The following is a 27,869-nucleotide window of genomic DNA, read 5'->3' as shown; positions in this document are numbered from 1 at the left end:
CATATGGCCTTCTTTGATGATCCCTCAAACATATCATTGTTTCTTCAATTAATACTGCGACCCCCCCTCCTTTTTTACCCCCTCCCCACCCACTTTCTTTCCCATCTGAAAACCCTGTAACCAGGAATGTTGAGCTGCCATACCTGCCCTTCTTTCAGCCATGTCTCAGTAATGGCTATAATATCGTACTGCCAAGTGTCTATCTGTGCTCTCAGCTCATCTGCCTTATTTCCTATACTCATTGTACGGTCAGTATTAGCTGCATCCCCCAGCTTCCTCCATTCAAGAGACCCGATGCATAATGAGCCGCTGACATGTGGCTCTTGCATTGCCACACTACTTCCACCGTGGATGGTGCTCCTCCTGGCGTGGCTGGCCATTCGGGGCCTCGCCAGGCTCCTGTTCCTTGTGCTCCTCCTCCTCCTGATGTGAGCCTGCAGGTTTGCCTGTAGGAGATGGCATATCACTCTCAGCACTTCCTCTCAGAAGCACATCCTTCTCACACACTGCTCCTCAGAGAGGTGGAGGTATGAGCGTTGCTGCCTGCAAACTCGTGGGGGATAAGGCCTCCTGTCCAGATGTCCATGGCCTCTCCTCATTCATGGCCATGCATGGCCAATGGCCCTTGTATCTCCACACTGCCTAACCAGAGCATGGAGTAGGCTGTGCTGGTGAACTAGTAATGCATTGTTTCACACAAGCTGTAAGGACCCTGTAATGGTAGATAATTCTCCTGATTTAAACTCAGAGGTTCATGCAGCGTACTGTGCAGATACGTTGTGCTCAATATGCTCTTAGATTTTTTTATCCTCCTCCCTCCCTTTAAATAGGCTGCAGATAGCACCAACAGGCCATGGAACCACCTGGTTTCTCTGTCGTGATTCGGGGCAGACGCTAAATGAGACAGATGCACCCAATTTTGCGAGCGGGGCGTAATCAGGACAGTGCGCGACGACTGACACCATGATCTGAATGAAAGTACTGAGCGAGACGTTAGCGTTCGGCACTGCCACAAAACTGGCATCAAATTTTCCGGCGGGGCACTGCAAGCTACGCAACAGGACTGTAAGCAATTCGACACACATTACTGCCCTTCTGGGGGGCTATCAGAGGCGCTACACAACTGAATTTCCAGCCCGTGGTCTTTTAATGTTTAGTGTTTTCTCGTGGATTCTGTTTTGTTGATACCTGGAAAGCAGCAACAAATGCCTTGAAAAGATACTTCTTGCACAACATCTTAATGAGATCATGTTCCCCTCCTCTCAAACCTTTACAACCTTTGCCAGCACAATATAGGATTTCTTACCTTCATCCACATAGGAAGTCTGATCACCCATATTCCAGCTGTATATCACATTAGTTCCTTTAGTCAGCATTGCACTGAAGAGAATGACTTCATTTTTGTGAATAACACTGGAATTCATGGTCAGTACCAGGCCTTCTGCAACCATTTGCACAAAATAAGCACCAAGTTCATTTGTAGCATTGTAGAACTCATTGAAAGTTGAGACTGTGATGTAGAACACACCCTCTGTCAAACAAAGTTTCAAATATAGATGACAACACCATCAGCAAAATAGAGATATATATTTACAATTATCTAACTTTACAACAAGCAAGCAATAGCAATAATTGAAATAACTGTTTTTTATCTGTGAGTGAAAACTCTCTCAGAGCAAGGCAGTATGGTCAGTGAACGGAGGTTCTGCCCCATCTCCAACCTCCCTGACATCTCCAAAGTCCTTGAATGTGTTGTCACCTCCCAAATCCGTGCCCATCCTTTCCGCAACTCTATGTTTTAACCACATCAATCCGGACTCCACCCCGGCCACAGCACTAAAATGGCCCTTATCAAAGTCACAAATGATAGGGTGCCCTTTGTCATCACCTTCCACCCCACCAACCTCCATATTCAACGGATCATCCTCCACGACTTCTGCCATCTCCAACATGATGCCACCACAAAATACATTATGCCCTCCCACTTCAGCATTTCGAAGGGACCGTGACCTCTGTGACACCCTCGTCCACTCTTCAATCATCCCCAGAACTCCTTCCCCATCCCACGGCATCTTCATGCAGCACCTGCCCTTTTCCCTCCTCCCTTCCCACCATCCAGGGCCCCAAATACTCCTTCCAAGTGAAACAGCGATTTAGTTAAATCTTTCAATTTAATATACTGTATTTACTGCTCACGATGCGGTCTCCGCGACATTGGAGAGACCAAATGCAGACTGGGTGATCGCTTTGTGGAACATAAGAAATAGGAACAGGAGTTGGCCATTCGGCTCCTCGAGCCTGCTCCGCCATTCAATAAGATCATGGCTGACTCAGCTCCACTACCCCGCCCGCTCCCCATAACCCCTTATCGTTTAAGAAACAGTTTATTTCTGTCTTAATTTTATTCAATGTCTCAGCTTCCACAGCTCTGAGGCAGCGAATTCCACAGATTTACAACCCTCTGAGAAGCAATTTCTCCTCATCTCTGTTTTAAATGGGCAGCCCCTTATTCGAAGATCATGCCCTCTAGTTTTATTCTCCCGAATCAGTGGAAACATCCTCTCTGTATCCACCTGGTCAAGCCCCCTCATAATCTTGTACGTTTCGATAAGATCACCTCTCATTCTTCTGAATTCCAATGAGTAGAGGCCCAACCTACTCAACGGCAGGTCAGAGTGCAAAGGTAAGAGTTTGGTAAGTGGGAGAGTTCGAGCAAGCGGGAGCGGGAGGTGTTGCTTTGTCTTGTTTTCCCCACCAGTGCTGACTCCCCGACCTGGGAGGAAAAGAAAACGAAGTGTGATGTCACAGCAAGAGGTTCGGGGACGTCGCAGCGGCCTATAAAGGCCAGCTGGTGCAGCTGCAACTGGGAGAGAAGGCAAAAAAGTAGTAGAAAGAAATCAAAAGGTGACGTGACAGCCAGTCCAAAGAGGAAATTAATGCAAAAGTAAGGAAGGACATTAGCTTGGATGATGTGGAATCTGAATGGGTGGAGCTACGGAATACCAAAGGGCAGAAAACACGACTGGGAGTTGTGTACAGTCCACCAAACAGTACTAGTGAGGTTGGGGACAGCATCAAACAAGAAATTAGGGATGCGTGCAATAAAGGTACAGCAGTTATCATGGGCGACTTTAATCTACATATTGACTGGGCTGACCAAACTGGTAGCAATACGGTGGAGGAGGATTTCCTGGAGTGTATTAGGGATGGTTTTCGAGGCCAATATGTCGAGGAACCAACTAGGGGGCTGGCCATCCTAGACTGGGTGATGTGTAATGAGAAAGGACTAATTAGCAATCTTGTTGTGCGAGGCCCCTTGGGGAAGAGTGACCATAATATGGTAGAATTCTTTATTAAGCTGGAGAGTGACACAGTTAATTCAGAGATTAGGATCCTGAACTTGGGGTAAGGTAACTTCGATGGTATGAGACGTGAATTGGCTTGAATAGACTGATGAGTGATACTTAAAGGGTTGACGGTGGATAAGCAATGACAAACATTTAAAGATCACATGGATGAACTTCAACAATTGTACATCCCTGTCTGGAGTAAAAATAAAACGGGGAAGGTGGCTCAACCGTGGCTAACAAGGGAAATTAAGGATAGTCTTAAATCCAAGGAAGAAGCATATAAATTGGCCAGAAAAAGCAGCAAACCCGAGGACTGGGAGAATTTTGTAATACAGCAGGAGGACAAAGGATTTAATTAGGAGGGGGAAAATAGAGTATGAGAGGAAGCTTGCTGGGAACATAAAAACTGACTGCAAAAGCTTCTATTGATATGTGAAGAGAAAAAGATAAGTGAAAACAAACGTAGGTCCCTTGCAGTCAGATTCAGGTGAATTTATAATGGGGAACAAAGAAATGGCGGACCAGTTAAACAAACACTTTGGTTCTGTTTTCACGAAGGAAGACACAAATAACCTTCCAGAAATATTGGGGATCGAGGGTCTAGTGAGAAGGAGGAACTGAAGGATATCCTTACAAAGCAGGAAATTGTGTTTAGGAAATTGATGGGATTGAAGGCCGATAAATCCCCGGGGCCTGATAGTCTGCATCCCAGCGTACTTAAGGAAGTGGCCATAGGAATAGTGGAAGCATTGGTGATCATTTTCCAACAGTCTATCGACTCTGGATCAGTTCCTATGGACGAGAGGGTAGCTAATGTAACATGACTGTTTAAAAAAGGAGGGAGAGAGAAAACGGGTAATGTTGGACCGGTTAGCCTGACATCAGTAGTGGGGAAAATGTTGGAATCAATTATTAAAGATGAAATAGCAGCGCATTTGGAAAGCAGTGACAGGATCGGTCCAAGTCAGTATGGATTTATGAAAGGGAAATCATGCTTGACAAATCTTCTGGAATTTTTTGAGGATGTCACTAGTCGAGTGCACAAGGGAGAGCCAGTGGATGTGGTATATTTGGACTTTCAAAAGGCTTTTGACAAGGTCCCACACTAGAGATTGGTGTGCAAAATCAAAGCACATGGTATTGGGAGTAATGTACTGACATGGAGTGAGAACTGGTTGACAGACAGGAAGCAGAGAGTCGGGATAAACGGGTCCTTTTCAGAATGGCAGAGAGTGACGAGTGGAGTGCCACAGGGCTCAGTGCTGGGACCCCAGCTCTTTACAATATACATTAATAATTCAGATGAAGGAATTGAGTATAATATCTCCAAGTTTGCAGATGACACTAAACTGGGTGGCGGTGTGAGCTGTGAGGAGGATGCTAAAAGGCTGAAGGGTGACTTGGACATGTTAGGTGAGTGGGCAAATGTATGGCAGATGCAGTATAATGTGGATAAATATGAGGTTATCCACTTTGGGGGCAAAAACACGAAGGCAGAATATTATTTGAATGGAGGCAGATTAGGAAAGGAGGAGGTGCAACGAGACCTGGGTGTCATGGATCATCAGACATTGAAAGTTGGCATGCAGGTACAGCAGGCGGTGAAGGTGGCAAATGGTTTGTTGACCTTCAGAGCAACGGGAATTGAGTACAGGAGCAGGGAGGTCTTACTGCAGTTGTGCAGGGCCTTGGTGAGGCCTCACCTGGAATATTGTGTTCAGTTTTGGTCTCCTAAGGAAGGACGGTCTTGCTATTGAGGGAGTGCAGCGAAGGTTCACCAGACTGATTCCTGGGATGGCGGGACTGACATATGAGGAGAGACTGGATCAACTGGGCCTTTATACACTGGAGTTTAGAAGGATGAGAGGGGATCTCATAGAAACATATAAGATTCTGACGGGACTGGACAGGTTCGATGCGGGAAGAATGTTCCTGATAATGGGGAAGTCCAGAACCAGGGAACACAGTCTTAGGATAAGGGGTAGGCCATTTAGTACTAAGATGAACAAATACTTTGGTTCAGTATTCACTAAGGAGGACACAAACAACCTTCCGGATATAAAAGGGGTCAGAGGGTCTAGTAAGAAGGAGGAATTGAGGGAAATCCTATGACTAAGAAAGCAATAAAGAAAGGAAAGATAGATTACGAAGGTAAACTTGCGCAAAACATAAAAACAGATAGTAAAAGCTTTTACAGATATATAAAATGGAAAGAAGTGACTAAAGTAAATGTTGGTCCCTTAGAAGATGAGAAGGGGGATTTAATAATGGGAAATGTGGAAATGGCTGAGACCTTAAACAGTTATTTTGCTTCGGTCTTCACAGTGGAAGACACAAAAACCATGCCAAAAATTGCTGGTCACAGGAATGTGGGAAGGGAGGACCTTGAGACAATCACTATCACTAGGGGGATAGCGCTGGACAGGCTAATGGGACTCAAGGTAGACAAGTCCCCTGGTCCTGATGAAATGCATCCCAGGGTATTAAAAGAGATGGCGGAAGTTTTAGCAGATGCATTCGTTATAATCTACCAAAATTCTCTGGACTCTGGGGAGGTATCAGCGGATTGGAAAGCAGCTAATGTAATGCCTCTGTTTAAAAAAGGTGGCAGACAAAAGGCAGGTAACTATAGGCCGGTTAGTTTAACATCTGTAGTGGGGAAAATGCTTGAAACTATCATTAAGGAAGAAATAGCGGGACACCTAGATAGGAATAGTGCAATCAAGCAGACGCAGCATGGATTCATGAAGGGGAAATCATGTTTAACTAATTTACTGGAATTCTTTGAGGATATAATGAGCATGGTGGATAGAGGTGTACCGATGGATGTGGTGTATTTAGATTTGTAAAAGGCATTCGATAAGGTGCCACACAAAAGGTTACTGCAGAAGATAAAGATACGTGGAATCAGAGGAATTGTATTAGCATGGATCGAGAATTGGCTGGCTCACAGAAAGCAGAGAGTCGGGATAAATGGGTCCTTTTCGGGTTGGAAATCGGTGGTTAGTGGTGTGCCACAGGGATCGGTGCTGGGACCACAACTGTTTACAATATACACAGATGACCTGGAAGAGGGGACAGCGTGTAGTGTAACAAAATTTGCAGATGACACAAAGATTAGTGGGAAAGCGGGTTGTGTAGAGGACACAGAGAGGCTGCAGAGAGATTTAGATAGGTTAAGCGAATGGGCTAAGGTTTGGCAGATGGAATACAATGTCAGAAAGTGTGAGGTCATCCACTTTGGAAAAAAAAACAGTAAAAGGAATATTATTTGAGGGGAGAAATTACAACATGCTGCGGTGCAGAGGGACCTGGGGGTCCTTGTGCATGAATCCCAAAAAGTTAGTTTGCAGGTGCAGCAGGAAATCAGGAAGGCGAATGGAATGTTACCTTCATTGCGAGAGGGATGGAGTACAAAAGCAGGGAGGTCCTGCTGCAACTGTATAGGGTATTGGTGAGGCCGCACCTGGAGTACTGCGTGCAGTTTTGGTCACCTTACTTAAGGAAGGATATACTAGCTTTGGAGTGGGTACAGAGACGATTCACTTGGCTGATTCCGGAGATGAGGGGGTTACCTTATGATGATAGATTGAGTAGACTGGGTCTTTACTCGTTGGAGTTCAGAAGGATGAGGGGTGATCTTATAGAAACATTTAAAATAATGAAAGGGATAGACAAGATAGAGGCAGAGAGGTTGTTTCCACTGGTCGGGGAGACTAGAACTAGGGGGCACATCCTCAAAATACGGGGGAGCCAATTTAAAACCGAGTTGAGAAGGAATTTCTTCTCTCAGAGGGTTGTGAATCTGTGGAATTCTCTGCCCAAGGAAGCAGTTGAGGCTAGCTCATTGAATGTATTCAAGTCACAGATAGATAGATTTGTAACCAATAAGGGAATTAAGGGTTATGGGGAGCTGAGTCCACGGCCAGATCAGCCATGATCTTGTTGAATGGCGGAGCAGACTCGAGGGGCTAGATGGCCTACTCCTGTTCCTAATTCTTATGTTCTTATGTTCTAGTCGGGAAATTGGGTTGGGGAAATTGATGGGATTGAAGGCCGATAAATCTCCAGGGCCTGATGGACTGCATCCCAGAGTACTTAAGGAGGTGGTCTTGGAAATAGGGGATGCATTGACAGTCATTTTCCAACATTCCATAGACTTTGGATCAGTTCCCATGGAGTGGAGGGTAGCCAATGTAACCCCACTTTTTAAAAAAGGAGGGCGAGAGAAAAGAGGGAATTATAGACCGGTCAGCCTGACATCGGCAGTGGGTAAAATGATGGAATCAATTATTAAGGATGTCATAGCAGCGCATTTGGAAAGAGGTGACATGATAGGTCCAAGTCAGCATGGATTTGTGAAAGGGAAATCATGCTTGACAAATCTTCTGGAATTTGTTGAGGATGTTTCCAGTAGAGTGGACAAGGGAGAACCAGTTGATGTGGTGTATTTGGACTTTCAGAAGGCTTTCGACAAGGTCCCACACAAGAGATTAATGTGCAAAGTTAAAGCACATGGGATTGGGGGTAGTTTGCTGATGTGGATTGAGAACTGGTTGGCAGACAGGAAGCAAAGAGTAGGAGTAAATGGAAAGTTTTCAGAATGGCAGGCAGTGACTAGTGGGGTACCGCAAGGTTCTGTGCTGGGGCCCCAGCTGTTTACATTGTACATTAATGATTTAGACGAGGGGATTAAATGTAGTATCTTCAAATTTGCGGATGACACTAGGTTGGGTGGCAGTGTGAGCTGCGAGGAGGATGCTATGAGGCGGCAGAGTGACTTGAATAGGTTAGGTGAGTGGGCAAATGCATGGCAGATGAAGTATAATGTGGATAAATGTGAGGTTGTCCACTTTGGTGGTAAAAACAGAGACAGATTATTATCTGAATGGTGACAGATTAGGAAAAGGGGAGGTGCAACGAGACCTGGGTGTCATGGTACATCAGTCATTGAAGGTTGGCATGCAGGTACAGCAGGTGGTTAAGAAAGCAAATGGCATGTTGGCCTTCATAGCGAGGGGATTTGAGTACAGGGGCAGGGAGGTGTTACTACAGTTGTACAGGGTCTTGGTGAGGCCACACATGGAGTATTGTTTACAGTTTTGGTCTCCTAACTTGAGGAAGGACATTCTTGCTATTGAGGGAGTGCAGCGAAGGTTCACCAGACTGATTCCTGGGATGGCGGGACTGACATATCAAGAAAGACTGGATCAACTGGGCTTGTATTCACTGGAGTTCAGAAGAATGAGAGGGGATCTCATAGAAACGTTTAAAATTCTGACGGGTTTCGACAGATTAGATGCAGGAAGAATGTTCCCGATGTTGGGGGTGTCCAGAACCAGGGGTCACAGTCTGAGGATAAGGGGTAAGCCATTTAGGACTGAGATGAGGAGAAACCTCTTCACCCAGAGAGTGGTGAACCTGTGGAATTCTCTACCACAGAAAGTTGTTGAGGCCAATTCACTAAATATATTCAAAAAGGAGTTAGATGTCGTCCTTACTACTAGGGGGATCAAGGGGTATGGCGAGAAAGCAGGAATGGGGTACTGAAGTTGCATGCTCAGCCATGAACTCATTGAATGGCGGTGCAGACTCGAAGGGCCGAATGGCCTACTCCTGCACCTATGTTCTATGTTTCTATGTCTAAACTTCTTCACTCAGTGAGTTGTTAACCTGTGGAATTCCCTACCGCAGGGAGTTGTTCATGCCAGTTCATTGGATAGATTCAAGAGGGAGTTAGATATGGCCCTTATGGCTAAAGGGATCAAGGGATATGGAGAGAAAGCAGGAAAGGGGTACTGAGGGAATGATCAGCCATGATCTTATTGAATGGTGGTGCAGGCTCGAAGGGCTGAATGGCCTACTCCTGCACCTATTTTCTATGTAACCTTTCCTCATAAGTCAACCCCTTCATCCCTGGAATCCACCTGGTGAACGTTTACTGAACTGCCTCCAAAGCAAGTATATCCTTTCATAAATATGGAAACCAAAACTGCATGCAGTATTCCAGGTGTGGCCTCACCAATACCTTATATAGCTGTAATAAGACTTCCCTGCTTTTATACTCCATCTCCTTTGCAATACCAGAGACTACCATTGCCCTTCCTGATCACTTGCTGTACCTGCATATTATCCTTTTGTGTTTCATGCACAATACCCCCAGGTCCTGCTGTACTGCGGCACTTTGCAATCTTTCTCCATTTAAATAATAACTTGCTCTTTGATTTTTTTCTGCCAAAGTGCATGAGCTCACACTTTCTAACATTATGGGCCCAAGTTTCCACAAGAAAAAAAACGGGCGCCCCTCCGAGCTGGGCGCCCGTTTTTCGCGCCTAAAACGGCGCCTAAAAAAATCGTTGGTATTCTCCACCGACTTACAGGTCCTCTGGCCCTCGGCGCAGTCAGCACGAGCTGTGGGAGGGGCGGAGCCATGTCCCGGCACTGAAAACAGTGCCGGGACCTCTGCACATGCGCGCTACAGTCGGCACGCAAGTGCAGCAGCTCCAGGTGCCGAACTGTGTGGGAGGGGCCCGAAGCACGCAGCCCCTAGCCCTGGCCGAATGGCCTCACTGGGGCTGCGTGAATGAGGCTCCTCCCACGGCCAGCTCCTGCTCCCCGCCCGACCAGACCCGACACTCGCTGCCCCCCCCCCGCCGCCAACCAGACCCGACCCGACACCCGCTCCCCCCCCACCCCGCCGACCAGACCCGACCCGACACCCGCTCCCCCCCCCCGCCCCGACACCCGCTCCCCCCCCCGCCCCGACCCGACACCCGCTCCCCCCCCCGCCCCGACCCGACACCCGCTCCCCCCCCCCGCCCCGACCCGACACCCGCTCTCCCCCCCCCGCCCCGACCCGACACCCGCTCCCCCCCCCACCCCGCCGACCAGACCCGACCCGACACCCGCTCCCCCCCCCCCGCCCCGACACCCGCTCCCCCCCCCCGCCCCGACACCCGCTCCCCCCCGCCCCGACCCGACACCCGCTCCCCCCCCGCCCCGACACCCGCTCCCCCCCCCCGCCCCGACCCGACACCCGCTCCCCCCCCCCGCCCCGACACCCGCTCCCCCCCCCCGCCCCGACACCCGCTCCCCCCCCGCCCCGACCCGACACCCGCTCCCCCCCCGCCCCGACATCCGCTCCCCCCCCCGCCCGACCCGACACCCGCTTCCCCCCGCCCCGACCCGCACCCGCTCCTCCCCCCCCGCCCCGACCCGACACCCCCGCTCTCCCCCCCGCCCGACCCGACACCCGAGACCCGCTCCCCCTCGCCCCGACCGAGACCCGACACCCGCTCCCCCCCCCCGCCCCGAGACCCGCTCCCGACCCGACCCGAGGCCCGCTCCCCCCCCCGACCCGAGACCCGACCCGACACCCGCTCCCCCCCCGCCCCGACCCGAGACCCGCTCCCCCCCGACCCGACACCCGCTCCCCCCCGACCCGACACCCGCTCCCCCCCCCCGACCCGACACCCGCTCCCCCCCCCGACCTGACACCCGCTCCCCCCCCCGACCCGACACCCGCTCCTGTTCCCCGATCCCCCCCTCTCTTCCCCCCCTCTCCCTCCCTCCCCTCCCCCTCCCCTCTCCCCCTCCCCTCTCCCTCCCTCTCCCTCCCTCCCTCCCTCCCTCTCTCTCTCCCTCCCTCTCTCTCCCTCTCCCCCTCCCTCTCTCCCTCTCCCCCTCCCTCTCTCCCTCTCCCCTTCTCTCTCTCCCTCCCTCTCTCGCTCAGCGGCACGAACAGCTGCAGAATTCTCCCTGGCTGAAGCACTTTCACACAGGTAGGAAGATGGTTTATTTAATCTTTTCTTGGCTTATGTTTATTCAGGTTGGATTTATTTGTATAATATTTGTAGAAGTATAAGTAAGGATTTATTGTCGAATTTAATGAGTTCCTTTCCCCCCCACCTCGTTCTGGACGCCTAATTTGTAACCTGCGCCTGATTTTTTAATGTGTAGAACAGGTTTTTTCAGTTCTACAAAAATCTTCACTGGCGCCATTCTACTTTAGTTTGGAGTACGTTTTCACTGTGGAAACTTTCAAATCAGGCGTCAGTGGCCGGACACGCCCCCTTTTGAAGAAAAAATTCTGTTCTAAACTAGAACTGTTCTACCTGACTAGAACTGCAGAAAAAAAAATGTGGAGAATTGCGATTTCTAAAATAGTCCGTTCTCCACCAGTTGCTCCTAAAAATCAGGCGCGAATCATGTGGAAACTTGGGCCCTATACTCCATCTGACAATTTTTTTCCAACTCATTTAGCCTGTCAATGTCCTTTTGCAGATTTTTTGTGTCCTCCTCACATATTGCTTTTCCTCCCATCTTTCTATCATCAGCAAACTTGGCTACATTACAGTCTGTCCCTTCTTCCAAGTCGTTGATATAGATTGTAAATAGTTTGGGTCCCAACACTGATCCCTGCGGCACCCCACTAGTTACTGGTTGCCAAACTCCGTTAAGTCTGCATACGTGACCCTGAGCTTCCAGCCGCTTGAAATTTTAATTCTCCGCCCAACTCCCACTCTGACCTTGGCCTCTTACACAGTTCTAATAAAGCTCAATGGAAGCTCGAAGAACAGACCTCATCTTTTGATGAGGCATTTTACAGCCTTCTGGACTCAAAATTGAGTTCAACAATTTCAGATCATAACCACTGCTCCCATTTTTTTCAGACAGCAGTTGTTGGCAATGATTTTGCTTTTGTCATTTTCAGATCCTCTAGACACATCTTTTGTTTCTTTTATTGTCCCATTACATCCCCTTTTGCCTTGCACCATCATCCCTATTGTCATTTGATCACTTCTGCCTTCCACCCAATCACAGACCATCCCTTTTGTTTTTTGCTCCCCTTCCACCTTTCCCTGTTACATCTCTAATGAAAGGTCATCAATTTGAATCATTAAGTCTCAAATGCTGCCTGACCTGCTGAGTATTTCCAGCATTTTCTCTTTTTATTTCAGATTTACAGCATCTGCATTATTTTGCTTTTATAAATTTAAATATATGTTATTTATATAGTATTCTTTATTTGTTTAAAGAAATGGTTTGATTTCTACAAACATATCAATTTATTGTTGTTACTAATTGTGGTGTCCCTGCACCTTGCTGCTGAATCACACAAGGCATGTACTGCAGAAACGGTCACTGTGTGACCTTTCTTTCTTCCCAGGACCAAGAAGTGATGACCCTGCGTGGGACCACCCTTTAAATACCTGAGTGCCCAGGTGAGGAGTGTCTCCCACAAGTTCACCCCCTGTGGTCAAGGTGTGCACTTCCAGGACATATATAATGTACAGTGTGATTGCATAAAGGGTACAGTTCCATGAAGTTTACAGTTGTACGAAGGTTGCATACATGACATCACCTCCCCCCTCACGTCTTTTTGTGTCAAAGGTTAAGTCTTTCAGGTGGTCAACGCTCTCTCGTGGAGCGCTGCAGTTGGGACTATGGTGGCTGAGCCTTGGCATGCATCTCTGTCACCTGAGGTGATTCCGGCCTGTCCGGGCTGGCCGCAGGGACTGTGCATGTTGGTGAATGTCCTTGTTGCTCGTCCACTGGCAGTGGTGGGGTAACATCTCATGCTCTTCCTCAGTTTCCTCAGTGTCTTTGCTGAACCTTTTCTTTACTTGGTCCAACTGTTTTCAGCATATCTGCCCATTGTTGAGTCTGACCACTATGACCCTATTCCCCTCTTTGCCAATTACGGTGCCCTCAAGCCCCTTGGGTCCGAAAGCATGGTTATGAACAAATACCGGGTCATCAATTTCTATACACCTCCCCCTTGCGTTTCGATCATGGCACTCGGTTTGGGACTGGCGCTTGCCCTCAACAATGTCTGCCAGGGCTGGATGAATGAGGGACAGCCGTGTTTTAAGCGTGCGTTTCATGAGTAGTTCCGCTGGCGGGACTCCCGTGAGCGAATGCGGGCGGGACCTGTAGGCCAGCAGGAGGCGCGATAGGTGGTGCTGAAGGGAGGGTCCTTGGATACGGAGCATGCCCTGTTTTATGACTTGGACCGCACGTTCCACCTGGCCATTGGAGGCCGGCTTGAACGACGCTGGCCGGACGTGTTTGATGCCATTAGCCGACATAAACTCCTGGAATTCATTGCTGGTGAAGCACGGGCCATTGTCGCTGACCAGAATGTCCGGCAAGCCATGGGTCGCGAAAACCGTGTGCAGACTCTCCACTGTGATGGATGTCGTGCACGAGTTTAATATGATGCACTCAATCCATTTCGAGTATGCATCGACAACGATTAGGAACATTTTCCCCATGAACGGGCTTGCGTAGTCTATGTGAACGCGTGACCATGGCCTGGTGGGCCGGGGCCACGGACTGAGGGGGGCCTCCCTGGGGGCATTGCCTAGCTGGGCACACGTCGTGCACCTGTGAACCCAGTGTTCCAGGTCTGAGTCAATTCCCGGCCTCCATACATGTGACCGGGCAATGGCCTTCATTAGCACGATGCCAAGGTGCTCGCTGTGGAGTTCCCTGATGAATGCTTCCCTTTCTTTCTGGGGCATGACTACCCAGCTGCCCCATAGCAGGCAGTCGGCTTGGATGGAGAGCTCATCCATCCGTCAGTGAAATGGTCTGATCTCCTTGGGGCACGCCCAGTGTGCGGGCGGCCAATCCCCAGTCAGAACACATTTCTTTATCATGTACAGGAGGGGGTGCCTGTTGGTCCAGATTTTGATCTGGCGGGCTGTGATTGGGGAGCCTGCGGTGTCAAAAGCCTGAACGGCCATGACCATCTCAGCGCTTTGCTCCGACACCCCCTCGGTGGTGGCCAGTGGAAGCCTGCTGAGCGCGTCAGCGCAATTCTCGGTGCCTGGCCGGTGCTGTATGGTGTAGTCATACGCAGCCAGCGTGAGAGCCCATCGCTGTATGCGAACTGACGGATTGGCATTAACAGGGATGTTAACGGCTTGTGGTCCGTTACTAGCTCGAACCGCCTACCGAAAAGGTACTGGTGCATCTTTTTCACACCATAAACACAAGCGAGTGCTTCCTTTTCGACCATGCCGTATCCACGCTCTGCCTGGGAGAGCGACCTGGAGGCATAAGCCACCGGTTGGAGTCGGCCATCATCATTACTCTGCTGCAACACGCACCCAACCCCGAAGGGTGATGCATCACACGTTAAAACCAGTTTTTTACAGGGGTCGTACAAGGTCAACAGCTTGTTAGAACAAAGGAGGTTCCGCGCTCTATTGAAAGCCCGTTCTTGACCGTCCCCCCAAAACCATTCACAACCTTTACGCAAGAGCACGTGTAACGGCTCCAACAATGTGCTTAAGTTCGGCAGAAAGTTCCTGAAATAGTTCAAAAGTCCCAGGAATGATCGAAACTCAGATGTGTTGCCGGGCCTGGGCGCCCGGCGGATCGCCTCCGTTTTAGCTTCGGTGGGCCGAATCCCGTCTGTGGCAACTCTCCTGCCCAAAAACTTGACCTCTGGGGCCAAAAACACACACTTGGGCTTTTTCAACCGCAAGCCTACCCGGTCCAGTCGGCATAGCACCTCCCCCAGGTTTTGGAGGTGTTCCTCGGTGTCTCGACCTGTTATTAGGATGTCATCTTGGAATACGATCGTTCCAGGAATGGATTTAAGCAAGCTTTCCATGTTCCTCTGAAAGATAGCGGCTGCCGAACGAATGCCAAACGGACACCTGTTGTAGATAAATAGCCCCTTGTGCGTCGTGATGGTGGTCAGAAGCTTGGATTCTTCAGCCAGTTCCTGAGTCATGTAGGCCGAAGTGAGGTCCAACTTGGTGAACAGCTTGCCACCTGCCAGCATGGCAAAAAGGTCCTCCGCTCTCGGAAGCGGGTATTGGTCCTCCAGTGTCACTCGGTTGATGGTGGCCTTGTAGTCGCCACAAATTCTGACCGAGCCATCCACTTTGAGAACAGGAACGATGGGGCTTGCCCAGTCACTGAATTCAACATCTGAGATTATGCCCTCTCTGAGCAGCCTGTCCAATTCAACTTCAATTTTCTCACGCATCACATACGGCTCTGGCTTTGTGGTGCACTGGTCTGGCGTCCGGGGTGATGCGTATCACTACTTTGGTGCCCTTGAAAGTCCCGACCCCTGGTTGAAACAGTGTCCCGAATTTCTGTAGGACCTGTGAGCATGAGCTTCGCTCCACAGATGAAATGGCGTGCACATCTCCCCCATTTCCAGTTCATCTCGGCTAGCCAGCTCCTCCCCAAAAGTGCGGGGCCGTTTCCCGGGACAATCCAGAGTGGCAGCCGGTTCTCTGACCTATTATGTGTGACCACCAATTATGCACTGCCTAGCACTGGGATGATCTCTTTGGTGTACGTCCGTAGCTGCGTGTCAATGCGTTCCAGTTTTGGCCTGCTAGCTCTGTGTGGCCATAGTCTCTTAAATTATTGGGCGCTCATAAGGGACTGGCTGGCTCCTGTGTCCAGCTCCATGCGCATCGGGATGCCATTCAATAAAACTTTCATCATCATGGGTGGCGTTTTGGTATATGAGCTGTGGACGTCAGCCACATGAACCCGCTGAACTTCAGCATCCATGGCTTTGCCCCAAGCATCATCCTGCATTGCAGACCCCCCGTCTGGCTCCTCTGTCTCATAGATTAGCCTCGCTACAGCCTTCCTGCACATTCTGGCCAAGTGTCCACTGATGTTGCAATTTCTTCAGATAAATTGCTGGAACCTGCAGCTTTTCGCAGTATGTCTACCCCTACACCTCCAGCATGAGCTGAGGTTGTTGTTAACAAAAGGACTGTTACCAGGCATTCCTCTCTGATTGTCCCTTTGGTTGTTTCTAAGCGCTCTGATGGTGGGTGTCAATGGTCCCATCACGGGACGCATTGTTCCTCGGGATGGCGTGAATTGCCGATCCCCTTTCCATTGTCTCTGTTGCGGGCCCACCCTAGCGTCTGTTGCTGCCTGGCCGGTTTCAAAATGCCTTTGCCTGCCTGCGGTGTCCTGAGCTGCGTTCACCAAGTTAACTCCCTGGTCCATCTCTGGTTGGAACCAGAGCTGCGCGCGTAAATTAGCTTGGTCTCCTCTTCCCCTGTCATGAAGGTCTGAGCTATCAACGCCGCCCCTTCTAAAGTCAAGTCCTTGGTCTCTATGAGCTTCCTGAAAATCCCAGCATGACTAATGCCCTCAATGAAGAAATCCCTTAACATCTCCCCCCTGCAGGCGTCTGTGAACTTCCAGAGACTGGCCAAGTGGCGCAGGTCTGCAATGAAGTCCGAGATGTTTTGTCCCTCCCGACGCAGGTGTGTGTAGAACCGGTGCCGGGCCATGTGTACGCTACTCGCCGGTTTGAGATGCTCACTGATCAGCTGGCTGAGCTCTTCGAAGGACTTGTCCGCCGGCTTCTCGGGTGCGAGCAGGTCTTTCATCAACGCATACACTGGTCAGTAGATGCGCCCTCCGCTTGTCAGCCGCTGCCGCTCCCAGCCAGTCCTTCATGACAAAACTCTGCTGGAGTCTCTCAACGAAGTCGTCCCAGTCCTCACCCACACAGTAACGTTCCTCTGTGCTACCGGTGGCCATCCTTGTGGTTCGGTGATTCCCATTTCTCGTCGCCAAATGTGGTGGCCCTGCACCTTGCTACTGAATCACACGAGGCATGTACTGCAGACACGGTCACTGCGTGACCTTTCTTTATTCCCAGGACCAAGAAGTGATGACCCTGCGTGGGACCTCCCTTTAAATACCCAGGTGAGGAGTGTTTCCCACAAGTTCACCCCCTGTGGTCAAGGTGTGCATTTCCAGGACATATATACAGTGTACAGTGTGGTTGCATGAAGGTTACAGTTACATGAAGGTTACAGTTGTATGAAGGTTGCATACATGACACTAAGGTCTGTTCCCATTTGTCTTGGTTTGTTCATGGTCAGATTAGAATCTAGCTTTCGTGATTGAAAGGACACAGACCCAAGAACATTTCAGTGGAGAATCAAACAGGAAAACAAAACAAACAATCTTGTATTATTTACAAAGGAATTAAAGGAAAGGAATTGCATTTATATAGCACCGTTAACACAAAGATGTCGCAAAGTGCCTTACAGCTAATTCAATACTTTTGAAGTGCGGTCACTCATAATGTAGGAAATGTGGCAGCCAATTTGCAAAACGAGGTCTCACAAACAGCAATGAGGCGATGAGCAGATAATCTGTTTTAATGATGTTACTTGAGGAGTAAATATTGGCCAGGAGATGAGGAGAATTCCCCTGCTCCTCTGAAAATAGTGCTGAGAGGGTAGATGGGGCCTCAGATTATCATCTCATCCAAAAGACTGCACCTTCGACAGTGCAGCACTGGAGTATCAGCCTGGATTATGCGCTCAAATCTCTGGAGTGGTGCTTCAACCCAAAATCTACTGACTACAATGTGGAAACCGTTGGTGTTTATGCTCCACACAAGCAGTAGTCCCAATTTTATGTGCCCACCATATTTCGTATCCCTTCATCCCCCTTTCCATCAACCATCGACCTAACCCATTCTAATACAACTGCTACATACATTTTCCCGCTCCCCACATTAAGTGGGCTTCCAGTGGTAGACCTGTCTCAGTGCCAATACCGCAAAATACATCTTCATATGATGGCAGCAATTTCAGAATTGTAAGCCAAAGAATTCTGATTCTGGGGTATCAAAATACACAAGATTCTATTATGGATTTTTTGTAAATGAAGATCTTTTACATTGTAACACTAAAATAATTTGTTTGAGCTGATAGTACTCTATTTAATATTCCTAAAAAATGATCATATAAAAGATGCATCGATTAAAATTCTTCTCAATGTTCCCAGAGTGAATATACAACTAGTTTTGATTGTAATCACATAGTTAAAACATTCTGAAATTATTTCTTTTTTTTGCAGGTATACTGCTTCAAGATATTTTTCTCTTCAACTCCTATTTGGTTTCTCTTTAACATGCACAGATGAGAAGATGATACCTTCTCTGTCAGCTTTGCTCTGTAGCTGCCCATCCAGGGTGTGAGATAGCAAACGTGGTAACTCTCCCTCTGGTTTTACTTTCCTCACTATAAGCTACCTGGCAGATCTGAGACTCAGCATGTGAAATATTGTAGGATTGAACATATATTCTATCCATTATTGACACGCTGTGCCTGTAGAATGCAGCTTGACAGAGAACTGGTCGAACCTGTGGGGATTGTGGGGGTTAAGCACTAGGGCTGGAACAACAAATAATGATGGTATCTGGTGGAGTCGGGGTGGGTCAAAGAAAAGTACAATTTGCACACCAACCTTTGGTAAATCTGTGTCGTCCAGAAGCAAATGTGCCATCAAAGCTACTCTGCATTCCACTGACAGTAAGTAGCGGTGAACCATCTCCAAAGTCAAACAAAAACTTCACTTCTTCAGCAAAGGTATGAACACTGAAGCCCAAGATTTGAGTGGCATAGCTACCATCTGGCTGTAGCAGAAGCTTTGCACTATTGGTACTAAAGGGGAATAATGCCTGCAAACCTATGATTGGAGTTCTGACTTTTACAAGGCCTGGAAGCAATCGACTGAAAGGGCTGCTGTATAGTGGGCTGGAGATTATTACTTTTACATAGTAGTTGCCTCCTGCATGTGCTTGGTAGTTAATTGTGCTCATAAGATTGCCTCTGAAAGAAAGGAAACATTGGTTAGTAGAAGAAACAGCATTACACTGTATTCATTTGTTATGCAACAATTACCTATCAACTGAATGTTACAAAATGTAATCCATGTTTCATTGAATAACTTTATGGTTTTTGCTTGCCTTTAATATACAATATAATTTCTGAATATGCATGACTTAAACGATTGAATATTTATTTCCTGAAGTCTGAGAGCTATTTGTGACACAAACTGTTAGGTTACATCTACTTTCAGTCGGAAGAGAAAACGGGTGGTGAGAGACCCCAATACGAGTCCAATTTCAGTTCTTTGAACCCAACCTTCACTGACTGATAGTACAGCACTATTAATCCAAGCTACTGGCAACTCTCATACCTCGACCATTCTGCCCTCCTGCTATAGGGGGGTTTTCGAGAATATAATGCAGCTCACCTGTGCCACTCTGGCATTGTGGCTCATTTTGAGCGAAATGAAAGAAATCAAGCAAAGTCATTGCGCAGTTTGTTCAATGACGACAAACTGAACACTTTTATAATGCTGATGGGAGCAACTAATGCTGAGTATGCAGAATAAATACATATCTAGAACCAGCAGGCTCAGCCTAAACAGGTATGACCATAAATTGATTAAAAACAAATTAAAAGTGAAATGATGGTGGAAAATAACAGTTTCAAATTTGGCAGAAATAAGGGGGTGGAGTTCATTGGGATGATACAAGTACACAGAGAAACATGTTGAAAGAGTGATCAGAGAAGCAAAGATTGACCTAATAAAAAAAACATAACAAAGGTAAAACCAAACAACAAGAATTTCTTTCAGTACCTTAACAGTAATAGAGCAGCCAGAAAAGAGGTGAGAACCATAAAAAATGCAAACGGTATCAAAACAGAGGAACAGCATAAATAGTAAGCATTCCTTTAAGTATTCATAGGGAAAGATGTGAGCAACCTGCCCTGTCCAAACATGGTTAACCCAGCAAAAGTAATGACTTCAATTTTGAAATTGTGCCCTGCAACTCATTAACATATATCAAGAAAAGCAGTGGTCCTAGTACCGACCCCTGGGGAACACCACTGTATACCTTCCTCCAGTCCAAAAAATAACTGTTCACCACTACTGGGCTCATCCTAGGATGCTGAGGGAGGTTAAGGAGGAAACCACAGAGGTACTGGTCATAATCTTCCAATCCTCCTTAGATGCAGGTTCAAAAAAGGTGCAAGGATAAACCCAGAAACTGCAGGCCAGTCAGTTTAACCACGGTAGTGAGGAAGCTTTTCTAAATGATAATGAAGAACAAAGTTAACAGTCACTTGGACAAGTGTGGATTAATTAAGGAAAACCAGGAAATCGTGTTTCACAACTTGATAGAGTTTTTTGATGAGGTAACAGAGAGGGTTGATGAGGGCAATGCGGTTGATATGATGTATATAGACTTCCAAAAAAGTGCCACATAATAGGCTTGCCAGCAAAGTTGAAGCCCATGGAATAAAAGGGGCATTGGCAGCATGGATATGAAATTGGCTAAATCACAGGAAACAGAAAGCAGTTGTATTTCGGACTGGAGGGAGGTATACAGTGGTGTTCCCCAGGGGTCGGTATGCGAATGACTGTTTTTCTTGATATATATTAATGACTTGGACTTGGGAGTACAGGGCACAATTTCACAATTTGCAGATGACACAAAACGTTCCTCAAGCTATATTGTGGAATCGTGGAACAATATCACGATTTAAGAATTTTACAAATGTAAGTTTCATTATTCCAGCAGTTTGAAGAGAATGTTTAGATTTTAAACCGATAAAGAGTACTCTGGTTTAGAATACTGGACTCGAAGGCCAATTGCAAATGTCAAACTACAGTTGTTATTGTACAGATTATACACATCCCCAATAATTAAGTATACTTACACACAGATACAAACACAATTGTATACTTACTCCTGAGTAAGAATAAAAGGGTTGGAGTGAGTTATTGAAATGATCCACTGAAAGGTAACCTCTGTGCCAGTTTGTACAGATGCTGTTGCATTAATGTAGTCTTTAAGTTTGATCACTCTTGGTGAATTCAGAATCAATTGAAGACCAGTAATGGGCTCCTCAACAACAGCAATGGTTGTTGATGCAACAGTACTTACATTATTGGAAACTGTAGCATTCAAACAGTATTGACCAACAGCAGCGTATGTATGGTGAAAAGCAAAATTCGAGCAATGAAATGGAGCGTCCAAGCAGTTGGTTTGAGAATTAAGATGTTGTGATTCGAAAAGGTCATATGTTCCATCTCCGTAATCTATTGCAATAATATAGTCTTGTTTGGGCTTTATTTTAAGCACAATGTTACTAGCCTTGTTCAGAGCTACTCGAGCCACAGTAATAGTAATACTCCTGACAGGATACTGAGCAACTGTGGTCATGCTGGCTCTGGCATGGCTCACTTCATTCTGTGCCACAACCTCAACACTTATTAAACCAGTTGAGTTTATCGCCATAACCAACTGAAAGAAAAAAGTGAAGATGCTGGTTAATGTTTTAAATTATACTTTGTCATTGTGGACCTTCGGTTCTAAAGAATTAATAAAGACATACTGAAAAAAAGAACAAAACACATTTCTTGTTTATCACATGATATAGTTCCAACAAGCAGTGCAATCCAAAATAATAAGCTGTCAAGTGCACGAATGTGAAAGTTAAAGAAGAACCTGTGCTGTAGCGGGGAGTACTTCCAATTAGAGCATTTGTCTATTCGCAACTTATCCAAATCATTTTTAAATCTCCTGGTTGATAGGAGAAATCTGATTTTTGATCACCTCCCCAAAATCTTAGAGACCTGACATTTTGACTTTGATAGTCACTGAAGAGCTGATCAAATGATGTAATCTACAAAGTAGGTACACTGATTAAAAGGAATCAAACTTTGTGATTCCTGGATAGTGATCCAGAGCCATCGGTAGTTTTTAAACTCATTATCTGACCAAAATAACCGCTGAGTATTTAGCCACTATGGGGGCAGTTATCAAAAACAGATTTCTTCAAACAGTTAGGAAAGCAAACTTAAACTGTTTGCGTAGATCGTACATTGAAAGTGACTTTCCTTCATTTCTCCTTGATGAACTGGTGATAACTATAAAATTTCAATTCCGAACATTTTGAATGTTTGTGATCCAATATTTGTCAAATGCTTTAAAAATACACATTTTATAATGTTTTTACCTATTTGCACTAAAACAAGCTTTAAATCTCAAAGTAAAATTAAACAAATTAAAATGGCAATTAATAAATGTTATTTAAAATTACATTTTTAATTCCAAACAAATCGACATAATGAGTCGACTCGCACCTAGCCTGTTATACTCAAAACATCGCTCTGCATAAAATGTCTGTCACACGTGCAAATGTCACAAATCTTGATTTGGTGTTCACTACTAAATATACTTTTTGTGTAAAATAAAACAAATCACAACAAGCCTCTTTTTATTGCCTACAATATAACTAAGTGAACAGATGAAGAGAACTCAGAGCTAATGCTGATAGGCCTTTCTTCTATTATTGCCAAACATTTTCTTCCCATGCTCAATTAGAAACAGTACTAAGAATAAAAATCACACCCAGCGGCAAAAGCCTTTGCCTTGCAACTGACCGCAAATTACGGGACACAGAGAATTCCGCAGTTTACTGAACAAGTAATGCTTGTTCAGGGTAGGCAAGATAACACTGCACTAACTGATTTAGGTTGATGTGTGGGACAGCAGTCATAGGTGCTGAAATTGACCACCACTGGAAATGGGGCGCTCTCACCCAATTGCTTCTGTATTCACCGCTACGGTGGATGTGGTGTCCTCTTGAGCGAAATTCCGCTCTTTGACTTTTTATTTTCGGCGGACCAGAAGTCGCTCATAACGGGGGTGGATAGGCGGCGGTGAGCAAACTTGAGGGGCGAACGTCAGTCATCAGTCATCACAGCGCCGCGTCACCACGGCTCTCCCCTTCTCTTAAAGGGGAGATAGAGCCTGTGCAATTTTGAAAGTTCGGTCCACTGGACCACCAGGGAGGGTTTCAACAGGGCCAGTGGTCTGGCACCCAAGAGGGGATGCCAGGCTGCCTGGCTGCCTGTTGGCAGCCCAGTTGAATCCGGGGGCATAATTGTAGGCCCAATGTGCCAGTTGGCTGACAAAAAAAACATGGCAGCAGCAGCAGTGCGTCCTCCCTTTTAATGGGAGCCGCACCGCCATTTTAGAAGGTCACAGCCTCACTGCACTGCCTGAGAAAAGCAGCTTTTTGGCACCGCCCGGTGGGAGGAAGATTCTTTCGGCGGAATTTCACTGTCAGGGGGAACATCGGCGGTGCGCATTCTGGTGACTCACTTAGGACGGCTTGGCAGCAGCGGAGCAGTGGGGGAGGGGGGGGGGCGTGGATCACCGCCAGGATACCGCAACAGCGGAATTTTGATAATGGCGGCCATTACACGAAAAATTGGCGGCACTCCGCAGCGTGGCCACCGATTTCCGATGGTAACAGGCCTTGAGGAATGGGACAATTTTGGCCCCATAATCTCTGTTAGTTGCTCCCATCAGCATTGACCAAACCTGACCTAACACCTCACTATGATTCAATAACCTGCCATTCCTGCTGTTAACTCAACCCTGACCCAACTCCCATTATCATCCCAATCCTGCCTCAAATTCCAATGACATGCTTCATCCAGAATCAATTGCTGGTGTCAGTCCAGTCTAACACCTTGTGGCATCCCTAATCTGACCCCGTATGATACCAGGGATGAGGGACTTCAGTTATGTGTCGAGATTGGAGAAGCAGAGAAGGGTAAGGGGAGACCTAATAAAGGTATTCAAAATTATGAAGGGCTTTGATAGAGCAAGTAAGAAGAAACTGGCGAGTGGGTCAGTAACCAAAGTTCATAGATTTAAAATAATGAACAAAAGAACGAGAGGGGAAATGAGGAGAAATTATTTCACACAGAGGGCTGTTATGATCTGGCACGCACTACCTGAAAGAGTGGCGAAATCAGATTCCATAGTAACTTTCAAAAAGCAATTGGACATGTATTTGAAGAGAACTAATTTGCAGAGATATGGGGAAAAGGCTGGGATGTGGGACTAAATTAAACAGCTCTTACAAAGAGCCGGCACTGGCACGAGAGGCCAAATTAGCTCCTGCTGAAAGATTCTCTGATTCTATTCTAAGTCTCAGTGGCAACTAATTAGGTTGAAATCAACTAAGTTAAAGCTAAAAGTCATCCACTGTTGGTGAGTGGTCAAAACAGGAAATGAAGCGTTGCCTTTTTTAAAAAAAATGTATGAATGAAAAAACGTATGAATTCTAGAGTGGGATATTTTGCTGATAGTCATGTCGCCACCCCCCAATTATCTGTACTTCATTGTGAAAAGTAACCTTGTCCACTTGATATCTGCCTGCAAGGTTAGGTCAGGAACTCAGTGAACTTGGATCAATCTTAGTTCAATTGGTTCTTCAAAGCACTGTTCCAGCATACCACCAGTACAATTTACATAAGTTATATCATACCTGGTTTGGACCGATGATAGTATGGTTCATTATGCCATCAGTGTACAGCCACAGAAAGATGTAGTTTGATCCACTCGCAAGCTTAGCATTCCATTTTGCAACTGGAAGTTGAAGTGGACTATAGAAAACAAATGGCAATAAATTTAAACCAAATAGATCAAAACTACAAATAGAAACTATGTAGAAAAGCAACACTGGCAAGGATACTGGGAGGGCTCTCCACTCTAATTTGAATAGTACGATGTGATCGTTTATGTTCACTTCAACAAGCAGACAACACCTTTGACAATACAGCACTCACACAGGACTGAATGTCAGCCTAGATTATATGCTCAAATCTTATGGTGGGGTTGAACTAATGGTCTTGACAGAGGTGTGCCAACAAGCTGATACCAAGTACTGATGTAAAACATGTAAGAATACCGACACAATGACAGAACAGGCCTACAACTGGAAAACATGTAAAAGAAATTCTGGTTGGCCAGATCTGTTCTCTTGCTTACTACTTTATGTTGGCAGACGATATTCCAGTTTCTAAATCTCCAAAACAAATTTTTGAATCACATTTCTTAAATGATGGAAATAGTTTTAGTGGGGTGGTCTGTGCAAACACTTATTTGCTTTATTTACTTGGAATATGCAAAGGCAGCAACCCAAATATGAACTCAGCTAACCAGGCAGATTTAAAAAGCAAACCGCAACAGATCTAAATCACACCAGTTAGATTTGGTAATGACCTTTTATTGGGGTCAAGTTTCGGGCCGCGCCTAGAACGGCGCAGCCCCGACCTGGACGCCCGTTTTTCGCGCCTAAAAATATGACAGAAAAATACCTCTTAATTCTCCGGCTCCTTGCTGGTCCCTGGGAGCTTGGCACAGCGTGCAGACAGCAGCGGGGGCCGGAGCCACAGAGTCACGCCGATTCTGCAAGTGGAGGGGGGCGAGGCTAAGTTAAATGAGGCAACGTCGTGCTGGCAGCCCTGCGCGTGCACGTTGGAGCGCGCGCGCATGCGCAGTAGCCCAGAAACATTGGCACTCAGCCATTTTTAAAGGGACTTAAAGAAAAGTGTTGATTTGTCTCGTGGACCCCTATCCCGTGGCCAAATGGCCTCAGCTTCTCTCGCAGCTCGAAGGCTGCTTGCTGTGTCTTCGGCTGCCGTCAGCCACTGCCGACGCCCCTATCCCGTGGCTGAATGGCCTCAGTTACCCTTGCAGCTCGAAGGCTGCTTGCTGTTTCTTCGACTGCCGTCGAGCCACTGACGTTGCCCCTGTCTCCTACATGGAAGGCCTGCCTGAAGCACCGCAGCTCGAAGGCTGCTGCTGCTTCACACAGGTTGGAATATTCAATATTTTGTCTTTGCTTTGTTTATAATTTTTTATTCAGGATGGCTCTTTATTTGTATAAGTAAGGCTGTTGAATGCTTGTAGAATTTAATTACTTCCCTTTCCCCCGCTCTTGTTCCCGACGCCTGATTTGTAAAAAGTGTAGGCAAGATTTTTCTGAGCGTACAAAAATCTACACACTCCATTCTAAGTTAGTTTGGAGTAAGTTTTCGCTGCCTAAACTTTCAAAACAGGCGTAAGTGGCCGGACACGCCCACTTTTGAAAAAAAAATCTGTTCCAAAATGAAACTGTTCCAACTGACGAGAACTGGAGCAAACTAAATGCCGAGAATTGCAATTTCTAAGATACTCCATTCTAAACCAGTTGCTCCAAAAATATAGGAGCAATTCAGGCTGAAACTTGACCCCATTGTGTGGCAACACTTCATAGAAAGTACTCATACACAACCTATAGGATTTCAAGGGTGAGCACTGCTAATGATACTGGAGTAAAGTAACTCTTTTTAATCTTGAAAATAAATGGGACGAAACTGACTAATTAAGTGTTTCTACAAAATTTGAGCGTAAATTATGACGGTGTGACAGTCTTTCAGAACATCTGAATTTGCACATTGTAGACTCGAGCACCTATTCGATGAGCTCCTGCAGCTGTTAGCAGATAACAGATCCTTTGAAGGAATCAGTCACAAGTTTCATGCATTATCAACACAAAACTGATTGTGCATTTCCAGCTCTCATCCTGATCTAGAGAATTTTACTTCAAATTTCCACCACTCCCATGCCTTTTTGAGATCCATCTTTGAATCTTCCCTTCCTTTCTGGACTTCTCTATTTCTGGGAGAGGCCGTTCACTGAGATCTATTTCGAATCCACTGAGTCCTACAGTCACCTGGATTATACTTCTCCCCATCCAATTTCATGTACGGGCTCCATTTCCTTCTCCCAGTGTCTCCGCCACATCTGCTCTGATGATACCGCCTTCCACACCAGAGCTTTCAGAATGTCCTTTTTCCCCAGCTGAGGATTCTCTTCCATCATGGTTAACAAGGTCATTGATTAAGTCCATCCAGTCCCTGTGCTTTTGCCCTCACCCCTCCTCCCCGTCTCAGAACCAGATAAGCTTCCCCTTGTCCCAGCCTACCAGCCTCCGCCACCTCCAATGTAATCCTAATACAGATGAGGCTGCACACAGGGAGGTTAAAGTAACAGTGACCTCAGTCTTTAAAGACACTCCAGAGTGAGGAACAGGCCTTAGGGGCCGGCTTATATACAGTGCTCCCAAAGGATGCTGGGATCCCTTGGGACTTCAGGGGATAAGCTCCCTGGTGGCGGAACATGCTTTACAAATACACAACATCACTCCCTGCCAAAGTCAAAGTGGAAACTATTTACAAAATGAGGCGGTCGGGAGCCTTTCTTTCCCTGGTGGACCGCCTCGGTACAAATGTCTGTTCTGGTGTGTTGGCTGTGCCCTCGTTGGGCTGGCGTGTTTTTGGCCCTGCAGGACTGCTAGGTGAGCCTGGCCTTGCTGGGCTGTTGGGCGTGATGGGTTCGATTTCCTGGTCCAGCGTGGTGTCGTTGATCCTTTGGGTGTGTGTTGTGGGCTCGAAAATGGTGGCGTCTGCTGTGGGTTGTTCAGGGCAGTCTGTGAACCGCAGCCTCGTCTGCAAATTTGTCCTTTGTCGAGTTTGACTACAAACACCCGACTCCCTTCTTCAGCTATCACTGTGCCCACGATCCACTTGGGACAATGTCCATAGTTTAGCACATATACAGGGTCATTCAGAGCAATTTCCCGTGACACAGTGGCGCAACCATCGTTTACATTTTGTTGCTGCCGCCTGCTCTCTACCTGATCATGCAGGTTGGGGTGAACCAGCGAGAGTCTTGTTTTAAATGTCCTTTTCATGAGTAGCTCAGCCGGGGGCACCCCTGTGAGTGAGTGGGGTCTCTTGCGATAGCTGAGCAGTACTCGGGACAGGCAGGTTTGGAGTGAGCCTTCTGTGGCT

At 47.0% G+C, this 27,869-nt stretch overlaps 1 protein-coding gene across 1 annotated transcript in view; it reads right to left on the bottom strand.

The window, feature by feature from the left end:
* The window catches only part of LOC139264127 (polycystin-1-like protein 1), a 245,772-nt gene extending 218,874 nt beyond the window's left edge, over positions 1-26,898 (bottom strand). Inside the window, exons 1-6 of the mRNA XM_070880217.1 lie at positions 26,785-26,898; positions 25,350-25,440; positions 24,518-24,618; positions 21,377-21,474; positions 18,621-18,985; positions 1,307-1,531 (exon numbers count right to left, since the gene is read on the bottom strand). Of these exons, the coding sequence (XP_070736318.1) occupies positions 1,307-1,531; positions 18,621-18,985; positions 21,377-21,474; positions 24,518-24,618; positions 25,350-25,440; positions 26,785-26,898 (994 nt within the window). The remainder of the gene's footprint in view (positions 1-1,306; positions 1,532-18,620; positions 18,986-21,376; positions 21,475-24,517; positions 24,619-25,349; positions 25,441-26,784) is intronic.
* Between the last annotated feature and the right edge of the window lie 971 nt (positions 26,899-27,869).

Source organism: Pristiophorus japonicus, chromosome 5 (genome assembly GCF_044704955.1).
Source record: "Pristiophorus japonicus isolate sPriJap1 chromosome 5, sPriJap1.hap1, whole genome shotgun sequence".
NCBI classification, from domain to species: Eukaryota; Metazoa; Chordata; class Chondrichthyes; family Pristiophoridae; genus Pristiophorus; species Pristiophorus japonicus.
Note: the sequence above shows the minus strand (reverse complement) of the source record. Positions and strands in the feature narration are given on the sequence as shown.